The sequence below is a fragment of the Mauremys mutica genome, chromosome 14 (assembly GCF_020497125.1).
Source record: "Mauremys mutica isolate MM-2020 ecotype Southern chromosome 14, ASM2049712v1, whole genome shotgun sequence".
Taxonomy (NCBI): Eukaryota; Metazoa; Chordata; order Testudines; family Geoemydidae; genus Mauremys; species Mauremys mutica.
Window position 1 is genome coordinate 34,967,468 of NC_059085.1, and position 13,698 is coordinate 34,981,165.

General features: G+C 41.1%; 1 protein-coding gene across 5 annotated transcripts in view; it reads right to left on the minus strand.

Annotated features, from left to right (window-relative positions):
* Positions 1–13,698, minus strand: part of MAF (MAF bZIP transcription factor) — a 224,243-nt gene that overhangs the window by 207,299 nt on the left and 3,246 nt on the right. For all 5 annotated transcript variants that reach the window (XM_044986924.1, XM_044986922.1, XM_044986923.1 and 2 more), the window contains one exon: positions 3,712–3,779. In XM_044986924.1, coding sequence (XP_044842859.1) covers positions 3,746–3,779 — 34 coding nt within the window. In that variant the 3' untranslated portion in view covers positions 3,712–3,745. The remainder of the gene's footprint in view (positions 1–3,711; positions 3,780–13,698) is intronic.

Here is a 13,698-nt window from a genome sequence, read left to right on the forward strand (position 1 = left end):
CTTATCCTCACCTTAACTTTAGGGCTTGTCTACATAGGGAAATTTAATGGCAAAACTACATCTGTATAATTATACCAAGAGAGTTATACTGGTATAACTTTCCCTATGGACACTTTTCTTCTGAAATAAGAATGGTTTAAACTATACTAGAAAAAGCCATCTCCAAAACAACCTTAAACAAACTGGAAAAAGTCATTTTTATTCCAAAATAAGTGTGTCCATATGGGGAGTTATATAAGTGTGCATTCCCACCTTTCCTTATACCAGTATAGCTTCCAGCCTAGACAGCCCTTAAACACACTGGCTGAAATTCTGGCCCCTGGAAGTCAGTGAGAGTTTTGTCATTGACTTCACTGGGTCAGGATTTAACCCACTATCTCTTCCTCCTCAGAAGAGAGGCAGATGAGTTGCAGTTTAGGTTTCACGCTACTGAGTTACCGTCAATGCAGCCCTCCAAAAATTACTAAGGTAATCGTCCAAAAATAAACAAAAAGAACTCATTTATTTTGAAAAAAAATATTATGAGGCGACTATAAACTGTAAAGATTAGATTTGCTCTTGCCATTCACCTTTAAGGGGAACAAAAACATTATATTACGGTCTGTGTAAGAACCACCAAATTTGGCCTTCACACAAATAGCATTAAAATCCCACTGACATCAAAGGCAATGGAGACACATATCACACGGCATAATTTGGCCCTTGCTGTTGACTCCCTTATGCTAGAAAGTGGAAATGCTTTTCTGCACCAAATAAAATTAACAGGAAAGGTTGGATAGTGTAACAAATACATTGGGAAAGAATGTTTAGGGCTATATACCAGCCTTCAATCTTGCACAAGACCCACACTAACATCACTAGAGGCTTTATATAGTGGGCAAACTACTGCCTGGGGGCCACATTCGGCCCTTCAGACATTTTAATCTGGCCCTTACGCTCCCGCCGGTGAGCGGGGTCGGGGGCTTTCCCTGCTCCGGCGCTCCAGCTGGGGAATGGGATCAGGTGTTTGCCCCGCTCCATGCGTGCCGTGGCTCTGCACGGCTCCTGGAAGCAGCAGCATCTCCCCGCTCCAGCTCTGACGTGTAGGGGCAGCCAGGGAGCTCTGCATGCTGCCCCCGCCCCAAGCATGGCCCCTGCAGTTCCCACTGGCCGGGAACTGTGGCCAATGGGAGCTGCAGGGGCAGCACCAGTGGACAGGGCAGCGCGCAGAGCTGCCTGGCTGTGGCTCCGTGTAGGAGCCGGAGGGGGGAATATGCTGCTGCTTCCGGGACCTGCCTGAGGTAAATGCTGCCTGGAGCCTGCACCTCTGACCCCCGCCTGCACCCCAGCCCCCGGCCCCAGTCCTGATCCTCCTCCCGCCCTCCAAATCCCCTGGTCCCAGCTGGAAGCACCCTTCTGCACCCCCCAACTCCTCATCCCCAGCCCCACCCCAGAGCCCGCACCCCCAGCCAGAGCCCTCACCCCCCAACGCACACACCCCAACCCCCTGCCCCAGCCCGGAGCTCCCTCCCACATCTTGAACTCCTCATTTCTGGCCCCACCACAGAGCCCACACCCCCCAGCCGGAGCCCTCACCGCCTCCCACATCCCAATCCCCAAATTTCGTGAGCATTCATGGCCCACCATACAATTTCCATACCCAGATGTGGCCCTCGTGCCAAAAAGTTTGCCCATCCCATCTTTATATGGATTATCTCATAAAATACCACCTCATATTCATGCTGATATTTTAATTTCATTATTAATATAGTGATATATATCAGGAACATGAACCAACTCCCACTGACTTTCACAGGAAAAAGTGCATGGAATTATGCCAAGGATTTATTTGGTCCATAATCTTACTGCCTTTACATATAACAAAAGAGATGTTTGTATAGCGACTGTATCTTAATCAACAGCTACAATAGACTTTATTTACACACATCATATCAATTGCCTGCATTGCTACAAATATGATAGAAATAACATAATTACTTCAAAGAAATCAAATTAGCAATGAGATCACTGAGACCACTGTCCACTACTATCCCCTTATAGTATTAAATTCCCTTAACCAAACTGACTTTATGAGAATAAACTAAGTGAGTCTCCAGAGAGTGCGAAGTATTGGACTTTTCATATCTAAGCTTATTATTCCTAATATCACAGAGAAACTTCTCTGAACTGGCCTTCTCCTTTCCAAATTCCCCATCTGAGCAGATGTCTCTCTTTTTCTTGCATTTACCTGTCAATCATGTTCACAGCTGAAATTTGATTTCTCTCCCGACAGTAACCTTAGATGAAATATTACCATAGGGGTCAGTCCAATCTCAACCTGGCCATAAAAGTTCATTAACTCCTCCTAGACCCAATATATATTTGTTTCAAAGTAACGGGATCTGTTTTTTCAACAATGCCTAACAGGACGACCAAAAAATATACAAGTAAATGAAATTATTGTGTCTATTTTCCAGGCCAGGGTACATTGTGCCTATATAAGTCCTGTTATTACAATTACACATTAAATTAAACACTTTTAAAAAACGTCCATAGATAACTGAACAAAATTAGCAATGATTGCTCTTAGATTATTTAAAATAAAGAACTCTTGTTAGCAATGAGCTGATAGACAATACACTGTCCCTGAACAGTGAAAACAAGTATCTTGACTATGTTTAAAATTCCTATTCAAGCCTATTCAATATATGCAACATAATATACTCTGCAAGGACCCATAATAAAACTAGGGGTCGGATTTTCTTCTTGCTTAAAACGCTATAAATCAGTTGTAAATTTACAGATATCAGTGAGGTTACGCCCGTGTATAACTCATGTAAGTTGAGAGGAGAATCAGATCACAAAATGTGTCTCTTATGAAGTTCTCCCCTGGCCCAATCCTGCAGCCTATACCCAAGCAAAACTCCTGCAAATGTCAATGGGAGTTTGACTTGCATCAATTCTACAGGATCAACCCCCCTTCTCCACACAGTCAGCCAAATTTTAAATAAAAATAAAACTCAGTTGCACTAGCTAATATTAAACAAAGCACTGTTAGTTTTTAACACCCCTTAATTGTTGATATAAGTGTTATAGGTTGTATTCTTGTCTAAAATAAGAGATTTCATAATTAAACTCACACAGGGATCTCTGTAATTGAAAATCCCATTTAAACCGCTTAGTGTTTTTTTTACAGTTGAGCCTGATAATAAACAGATCCCATGGACCATATGTCTGCCTGAATCTAAGGAGGTGTGTGTGTGTGTATAAAAGTTTGATCTTCTCATTTTCATTAATATTGTATATTCTGTAAATGTGATAGACTGAATGGATGTGATTTGGGAGAGGAAGACGGTATCATGCTTCTCATTCAATTGGAAATTCTGGGCATGTACGTAAAACAATACAGAGATCTATCATTTTCATCAAAATTTGAGACAGATCTTTTGTAGTCTCATACTCAACCTCCATAGCTAGTTTCTGAATGCCAGCATTTGAAGACAAAAAAATAAGATGTTTGCAAGGAATAAAATATAAATTATACCACATAGAAGACATGCTTAGTAAACAAAAGTAGAAAACATTCACATTGCCCATGTCACTTTTACACACCTGAATATGAGCCCAATCTAACTTCCATGGGTTATTAAGTAAGTTTCGTATTAACAAACAAAACAAAACAGAGGAAAAAAACCCTCTTACTCAAGTATGCAAATGAAAATAAAAATGTACCTTTTTTTTTTTTTACTTCAGGCAACAGGCATTTTCACATCACCGATGTAGAAGATTCTCTTGGGTACCTAATTTAGTAAATATATTAAAATAAACAAAACATAATTAATAAAGAATTTTAAAACACTGTAAAATATGTCACTTTTACTGATATTGTACAGAGCAGAACTGTTCTGAATGGATGTTAAATAATACAGAAGACTCTCTGAAATTGAATTATTAACAGTGTTCTAGTGCTGATGAACTTAATGGAACACTGTTTAAAATGAAACAATTTTTAAATAGCATGCCTGGCCTTTATTCACATTAATAACAGGAGGATCCTAGTGATAGCACAATTATCTTAGTAAAACAAAAATACAATTTTTGTCTTGACAGTGAATATCAAACTACAATAGGTGAAAGCATTTAGTTTTCCTATAGTTTTCTTAAATAAAAATCTTTATTATTATTAGCTGTGCTAATGTAACTGGCAAAATAATTACCAATTTCTGTACATAGTCCATTATTTTCCAGACAGCAGTTTAATAACAAAACCAGAGCTGTCATTTCTCCCTACAGTTACTCACACTATACAAGTTCAGACTGTCAAAATATATTTAAAATCTAATTTTAAAAGATTCAACACAGTTACAATGAATCTTTGTACAATAAGTGAGATAAATCAGTGAGTCAATCTATGCTCTTTAAATATGGATATTTTGTTATGTTTGTTACATCTAACTTTCTCCAATGGACTATATATACACTATGTATACATATATACAGCCAGTATTCTGCGGGAAGTATAGCTGCAGCTACATCAATGTATTGTCATATCATGACATAAACATAGCAAGAAAAAATTGCATACCTGATTTAAGATTGAAAAAAAAATCAAGACTATCTATGGGTTTATTTGGCATTTTGATTGCAAAACAGCTCTGCAGATTTTTTTTTTAAAAATCAACTGTACAATCTGTGCCAACTAAATTATTATTCCACAATGTAAAGATCACTTTCAACATCAAACTGAATAGAGTGGCGTATTTAAATATTTTCAAGCATGCCACTTAAAACAATGTTTCCGGGTAGTGGGAAATTTTACATTAGGTCATGTTTATTCAGAAATGTTTCAATCAAATCATGCATGTATACATATATAAATGCCCACATACACGTTCATAGTAAAGCAAGACAGCTCCTTTTCAAGACAGCTCCTTTGCCTCCCTAACAATCTTGTTGATCCTGTCTGTTATTTTTGGAGAAAAGGGACAGTGTCTCCTTATATGTAATATTTGGCATCCTGCCCAGGATCTCTTAAAGCAGATGACTTTTTTAGACCTTTGGTGTAATTTTCCTCAAGATGACCTCTGCTCTCATGCCAATTGATGAATCCATCCTATTATTAATGCATTTAGTTGGGAGGAATAGGTATTCCATTCTCACACCTGAAGACCATCCAAAAAAGTGTTGTGGTCAGCCTGCTCCATTATCTTTAGTCTTTGATGAGGATATCCCTTATCTAGAACCACAATAGTTCAATCAATTCCAAGGAGAACTGAAAAAAAGTGGACATGTATCTCACAGGCACAGTGCACGGAATCATTTAACAGGTTTATTTGAAGATCAGGTATTAATAAAAAGAGATTCCAAGAAATGCAGCACTAAAACAGCCTGGAGAGACTAAGCAGATTTATTAATTTAACACGGCTGATAACACTTCTTTTTCTTCTTTTTTTAATTTGACAAAGTTGGTACATGAGAGTTATCATTTAATAAATGTGCTCCTCTATAATGCAGTGTGTTAAAAAGGATTTTACAATAAAGGCTGCTGAAAGACTGTGCTCAGTTTAGAGACTGAATCTGGTGTGGCATGAATATACAATTTTAAGCAGATTTAATCTTATATTATTCCTGACTCCAAAGTGACTCTGCAGTAGGTCTCTTATCAAAAGTGAAGTCTGTTCATCTGACATTGCAAAACTGAAATGTATTGCAAACTCTGGCCTGGCTTCTTATGTATTACAGTACTTTCATCAGTGAATTAGGAAGCAGTTGGGGGCGGGGGAGGGGAGGGCGAGGAAAGGAACTAGATCTTTTTTATTTGCGTTACTTACCTTTCATCACTGCCAATGTTTCATTGCAAGGGCCTCAAATGTTTGAGAAAGCTGGGACTCTTTTTAAAGAACACCACAACTTTAGGAACTGATGTTCACACACAAAACCCACTTTTTAAAGTTAGTTCCCAAGACCTTGTAAATTTCTACTTTTAAAAATCAGTGAAAGGGAAGGTTCTGGCTCCAGGTAGGATAATCAGCCTGTGTTAAAATGGAGCATTAAACTCTATCTCCGAGAGAGCGAGAGAGAGAAATTCATCTGGATTTGGAAAACTGTTCTTCTCCCAACTGCAAATGATTTACAAAGCATGCAGCCCAAACCTCCTCTCCTCCAGCCACCAAGACTCTGATCCCAAACCTAACTGAAAGACTCCCATTGACTGCAGCGGGCTTTGGATCAAGTTTAAGTGAGCCCAGGTTATCAGACTGAAGAGGAAAAAGGGGCCGAATCCAAAGAAAAGAGCAGCACAGCTGGCTCCAGGAACGTACCTAAGGGATGATCAGTCAGCAGAAGGCCGCCTGCATGACACACCGGCGCTAAGGTTTGGACGGATGGATGGATCCTTCAGGAATTGAATTTAGACAACACACAAAAGCGGCGGCCTCCCTCCCTCCCCGCTGCAGAGCAGCCCCCGCCCTCCCCAGGGTGTAACACAGCCAGGCTGGGCCGCCGAGAGCCCCCTTGCCTGGGGTTGGGGAGGTGTGACCCGCCTGGCCTGTTTGCTGGGTGAACGCGGCCTCCCGCTACGCCCGGACACAGACCCCCCTATTCATGAGAGGGACCAGCCCCTGCGCCCCCCCCCCGGGCTAGGCTCAGGGTGGCCGGGGGGTCCCCCTGCCCCTGCCCCAGCGCGTCTGGGCCGCCCCCTTTGCAGGCAGCCCCTTGGCTCCCCGCGGGGGGGGAGAAGGGGGCACTTGGCGCGAACACCCCCGGCTCGGCCAGGGATCGTCCCCACCGAGCTCGGGGCAAAGCCCCGGCCGAACGGAGCCGGTTCCCCGCCGCTCTGGCTCGAAGCGGCTTCCAGGGGCGAACACGTGCCGGGAACCGCCTCGGGCGCTCGGGGAGGGTCGGGGCCAGCGGCCAGCCCCGGGCCCTGGCCCCTGCGCGGGGCCACCTGCTCCCCGCAGCGCGCCGGCCCCAGGCGGCGGCGGCGGAGCGGCTCCGCCCGGCAGCCGGGGCTGGGCTGGTCCCTGGGAGGGGGCGCGCGGCTCTGCGCCCTTTGGGCAGGGCACACAGGGGCTGGCAGACGCCGCCCGCGGTCCCTTGCAACGCCTTGGCCCCGTCCCCACTGGCGTCCGTGGGAGCAGGATCGGGCCCTTGGCGGTCACGTTTCTGACGGGCCTGAGCCCTGACAGTGCCGGGGTGGGGGTGGGGGTGGGGGGGAAATACACAAATGCTGTTTCCTCCCTCAGCCCGGTGTCCCGAGGGAATGACCTCTCCTGCTATCCGGATCGGAAACGGAGACCCGGACCGGAACACATTTACACGTCCGATCTCTCCACACCGCTTTATATTTACCTCATAAAGTGGCGGGGGAAGGACCGAACTAGGAGACATAAACTTAAAAACTACGTCTGAGACCACGCGGGTTATAGTCGCCCTGCCCTTTGCTTCAGTCCCCCGCACATTGCAACCTCCGCGGTACTTCGGGCAGTGTTTGGGATTTGTGGGTTAGTGTCAACAGGATGCTATTTAACCGGATTCAGATCAGGTATTTCATTTCCAGAAACATTCCGAGTCATAACAAAACTATTGATACACATCAACCCGCAGGCAGATGGTTACATTCAGGAACGCCCAATATACGTTGGAAGCAAAGAGTTTATTCGGGAGAAATTTGGGGAAGGGTTATTTAAGTAGTAGAGATTTTCTTGGGGAGGGGGAGTTAATTCTTTTTGTTGGGGGGGGTCCTTTATTTTAAATAATCCAAGCCTTGATGTAAGAAGCCAAAAGGGAACAAAAATCTTTGCCATTCTGCAGCTGGCTAGGGTGTGACTGTAGATCCAAATTCTGGCGAACTCAAGCCTGGGAAATGAATGTGTATTGCTGGTCTGCCTGACACCACGGAGGCTTCAAGGACGCTTGTAAAACCCAGGCGGAGAGGGAGGGTAACGGTTGGCCAGACCACGCATTGAAATGGGGGTGTTGAGCCCCGTTACGCCTCCATACACAACCATTAACATTTTGTTTTAAAAGGGAAAAGCTGCTGAGAACATTTTTCTGCGCTGTACTTCTTTATACATTAACAATTGAGAGGCCACCGGTGACACTTCATCCTCTCACCCCGCTGGAAAGTTTAGACACTGCTTGATTTGTCTCCCGCTCTATGCCTGTGGAAAGGAGACTTCTAGCAAACTTCTGCTCCGTCTTCCATTCCTTCCATGCAAGGTGTCTGGTGGGTATGTATTTAGAAGGCAAACACGTCAAAGTATACAGTACTTAAACTCAAGCGTTGATGCAGGCAGGGCAATCTTCGTCAGTACAACTCACTGCCAAAGCTACAGGCCTAAAGTATTTCACTGCAGTGTAAGAAATTGCACCGTTTTCGAGTTGAGGACCAGAAATGTGGGCACAGCACGCTGGCAACTCATAATTTTGGTGAGTAATCAGCGATAACAAGCTGCCCTCAAGCGCACTGCCAAATTATGGATTCAGATCAAGGTGATGGTGACTAAGATAGTCGGAGTTTAACTGATTAGCTGCAAGTATCAGCACAGGCATCTACCCCCGCGTGTTACTTAGCGCTCGCATCGATCGCTTTCATCTTGGAATAGTTTGCATTGCCCTGGTCTTGAGTTCACAAATCTGAGTGCACTCACCCTCCAAAGAGTGGTAAGCCTTATTTTGGGTTCTCCTCCACCACCAATTCCACTCTATACTGACTGTCCTACGGTAACAGATGCTGTGGAGCGCACACCATTAAAATCTATTGATTTGCATCCACGGAGCCTGCTAAATTCATTAGAAAGTGCTAAAACTGTAGTGTATGAATGCTCAACTGTTTCTCTGAAAAAATTAGTTCTTTAAACAACCTCCCACCTTTTTTGTGCCCTGTTGTACTAGCTTGTGCTATTTATAACCAGATGTGCACTTAAAATAGATATTATGTGGATACAGGCAACCTGAGTGTATGTAAAGATGTGTTAAGCATGCAAAATATATTACATTTGCCACAGCAACAACTGGAATCTCCATGTTTTATGGTATCTACTGACAACATGACATTAGTGATTTTAAAGGAGAAAATGTTTATTTAAAACCTTCACTACTGAAAAAAAATATTTTTGTATGTGGAATTTTTAAATCCAAACATCTGAACAGGTGTCAGAAACAGTGAGTCCATTTAGTTCAGATGATGATCTTAGGAATAAATACAGAGGATTTCCTTTCAAAGCTGCACATGCTGAAATGACACCAATGTGGTTCTGGCATCTGAGCAGATAATTCTGATATATGCATCATTTCCTCCCTAAATCCAGGAAGCAGCAGTACTCTGTGTCTGATATTATGTCAGATAAATTGGTATTAAAAATTATGAATGATTCTTGATCAAGAACTTCTCACATACTGCGGGGCACGGGAAATACAGGGAAATGAAGCAGCTGTGTCCAAAAGAAAAAGCTTTTTAAAAGAAGAGCTTTTATTGTGGGGTAAATAAAAAAGGGAAGTAGCCTTTCTAATAAGTAAAGCCACATTTTTATTGTTGCTGAACAAAATGAGTAAACAGCACAGTTGCACTTGCAGAGAGTTATTAAAGAAAAATACACTCAGGTGGCTAGGAATATTTTCCCCTTTTCAGATGTGATCCTGTGTGCAGAGGCAGGGAAAATACTGTCGTACAAACACAAAAATATTTCACTCCACTAAGCTGAACCCTTGATGTTGGGAAGGGGGTTATGCTACATTTTAGAAAAAGCTTAAGAGTTGGGGGTATTTTGTATCACACTGAACCATATTTCAAACTGAGCAAAGGGTCACCTCTTTTGTGCACATCTTAATGAACATTCTTTGCAATGCAGGTAATAAATGAGAAAGAACCATAGAGCGATGGCAGAAATGGGACACTGTTAACGATGTGGAGAGTAAGAACTAACTATCTCTTTTGACATATGGGGCCATATCTCCTTACTCAGGCAAAGCTTCCACTGACTTCAGTAAGAGATTTACACGAGTGAGAAGTCAGTATAGGGTACAGACTCCTGCTCCCCATTCAAATCAATGGAATTTTACCACTGAGTTTAAGTGAGAGGCTTAGCAGGATACAGGCCAGAATGCTTCAAGCAAGGGGTGATTAATGAATATAGGTTATTCAGAGCAGATCTGTTCCAATTAGTTCTCAGCAAGCAGTTCTGCTGGAAAGTTGTGATCTCCCCTTAAATTCATACAGAACCCCAATAGGTGGTTTGCTTTGGTGGTTATTAAAACTTGCTTGTAGTGGGTTTTTTTTCTTTAGTTGCAATGTAACAGTGTTTCAGACAGAGATTCAAATACAGCCTAAGGAAGACAATGCATTTTAAGTCTGAAGTAAAGACTGATATGTTACGTTCATGGGCTAGGAAAAAGACCACCCTTTTCTCTGTTGGAGTGTGTACAAAGTATTTTTTCCCTCTGACAATCTATTTCTTGGAAGGCTTTTCTTAGCTCAGTTCATAAAACCTTTACGTATACTGTGGGTGTACTAAAACCAACGAAGCAAAACCCAGAAAGAGCAATGTTTCATTTGCTCTATCACCTCTTCTTGGACTCAAAATCCTGTTGTAAACCTAGTAACCGCTTACACCTTTTCATGTTACTAAACTGTAAGATCAATTGTATTAAGGGGGTTAATGTTGTGCCACAAATTGATTGCACATAAGAGGGGCTCTGCATCTATGCCTGAGAAACTAGCTACAGTGAATTAGTTTAAAAGGTAATTTTAAATGTAAGGTGCTTATCAGTTTACTGAAAATATCAATATTTGTGAATTCTTTGGAATAATTCAGTCCCCAAGTGACTGCTATGAAAAATGTGGGCACTAATAGAGGTTTAAACATTTCAAGAAGGAGAAAAAGTTGCTATCTTTATGAGAGCAGATAATTTTCTAATCAGCCAATAGCAGCTAGTTTACCCTCAGATTACATATTAACTAGAATATGAAGCTCCAATTAACCAGAATATGGAGCTTGAACCATTACTCAAATTGTGGTGTAACAGAAGGTCAAATGCCAAAGGGCACTCCATTGACTTGTGTTTAGGAGGAGGGGCGAATATAGAACAGAATTGGTTAACACCAGGGACCAGTTCCAAAGCTCCATGAAAGGTTCCCATTGAAAGGACCCATTCTGCTACCACTAAAGTCCGAGATTTATTTATTAGCCATTGACTTTAATGGGAGCTGATTCAGTCAGAAATCAATGCTTGATCTCCTCCCTCGATGTGACTGTTGACACAACCTGTTGTGTTTTAAGGGAAACTTGGCCTTCCTGAGCAGAGCATGACTTAGGGTCCGATCCTTCAGTCCTGACCTGAAATCAGTGAGAACTCTGCCTGAGTAAACAGTGCAAGACCCAACCTGGAGCAGTTTCTCTGAGAAACAGCTGTTTCTCTCTCTCCCCCACCACCACCCCAAGAACAGAATTCTGGTGCAGTTTGCTGTGATGTTTTAAATTCCATTCACTCCATATACTGGGGGTTATTTTATAATTTAGAAGAAATTTATAAATAGTGTTGGTTTTTATGAGCCTGAGATAAAGCTAAATTCAAGTGAAGCTGTAACATTCTTCAGAGAGGCCTAAGTTTTTCAAATGAACTACAAAGTTAATCCTATTCAAATACTGGAGAAAACGCTATCAAAACCTCTCAACTTATTTGGGAGCTGCTAGGGAAAGTAACTGTAAAATAACTGGGTCAATTGTTTTAGGAGATATTCAAAGCTGAAAATGTCCTTTGGTATGCAGGACTATAGTAACGAACACACCTTTGGACCTTAACATTTTTTTAGCAAATTAACCTTTTTGAGTGTTTGTTTAGGACAAATAACTTGGAAGTCCTTCGATTTTTTTTATTTTTCCCTCCTAAATTCACTGAACCTTCTAAAGCCTGTGGCTGACAAGAAAACCATGATGTGGAAAAGGGAGGGGAGGGGAGGGAGGTTGGAATGGGGTATCTGCCAAATGTCCAAAACTCTTTATCTCGAACATTAAATGAATATGTGACAAGAAAAACCTGATGCAGTGTCATCTCTTACTACATACAAACTGTTCTGCTTGGATCAGATGATAAGAGGATGTTAAGTCTTCCCTTTCACTTTACTCCATCATAAAACAATCAAAATCTAGGTCCATATCGAGTCATCAGGTTTTTCAGCAGAACTTCCCTTTGAGATCAATGGCTTGAAATTGATGGCACGATATGACTCATACCAACTAAGGCTCTCTAAGTCATTACAAAACTGAGAAATTATACCAAGTACCTGAAAGATCACGTTTTTCACCTGCCTGACATATAACTAATTTCTAGTGGGTGATAATTTTCCACTTTACATATAACTGGCCGCTAACTTCTCTTCTCCTTTTTATCAGTGGGTTCAACTCTTGTATCAGCATCACTTCCTTGCAATGTATTAGGCTTAGATACTGCTTTCATAGTTGTTTAACTTTTTAAACTACACACTAAAAACTGAGTACAGAATCAAAAAATGCAGTTTATTATTGTAGATTATTCTCTTTTTTGATATAACCATAAAGTTGAAAATGAAAGAAAAGCACATAAGAACATCACACGTGGTTAGTAACTCAAGATATAAAACAATTTTGCACAGCAAAATATGTAAAAGAAAAAGTAACTGACAAGATTTTTTTATATTTATTGTGGTAAGATTTACTTTCCATTTTTTTTTAAAAGACAGGATATCAGTCCCTGAAAATAAAATTTACTGGTTATTGCCTTTAAAACTGTGGAATTTTTGAAGTTACAGAAAATCCAGTTCTGCACCACAATACAACTGTAAAAAAATCTGCATCATCTTAAAACTGTGCAGTAATGCCATCTTTATAACTGCATAAACTGTATTAGCGTTCTAAACAGGTTTGTCTTTTTTTTTATATGCTTGCAGGTTATATCTTAGTGCAATTCAGTCCCAAATACTTCAATTTTGAAAAAAAAATACATTTTGAATGTAAAATACCCCTATAGATATAAACAGGGGTGCCTCCCCCTTTTAATACTTTGGTTTTCAAATACAGTTAGTGGTATAGCAAGGACTACATATACCCAACTTATATTTAAGTTGCAAGCACATGCTGCATAAGCTACTCTTAAAAAACAGTCCCATTGCAAATTCTACCCCCCTTTACATCACAACAGTAAACAATTTAGTGCATCAATCTTTTTTGTTTTTAAATCTACATCTAAACAGACCTAACTCTTTCAAATTTATCTATAACATTCCTTTATCTGTAGCATACATTTTAACTGGGCGTACAGATGATAAAAACTAGAATTAAATTATATACTAGGAACCCAGAGCATTCACATTTGACAATGACCAGATGCAAAAGAAAAAAGGAAATAAACTTGGGGCAGTTCACATAAAAATAAATTTTAGACTGCTTTAGGCAACAGCATGGTTTTAAAGTCCCCAAATTGAGAAGCGATTAAAAAAAAATCTTTCCAAAGTTCTTTTTTTTTTTTTTTTTTTTGCCACATTAGGTTATCAGAATCCATTCTGGCATTTTTTAAAACAGGGAATGCTTCAGTGCATTTAAAAGGAAGTCTGAAGTTTTGAGTAACTCAAAGCAGTTTTAGAGCAGACGCAAACTTTAATGGGGAGGAAGAGGAGGAGGAGGAGGAAGATCAAAGGTTGCACTTTTTTGCTTTCAACTCAAAAAAGTGATGAGGCAATAAAAC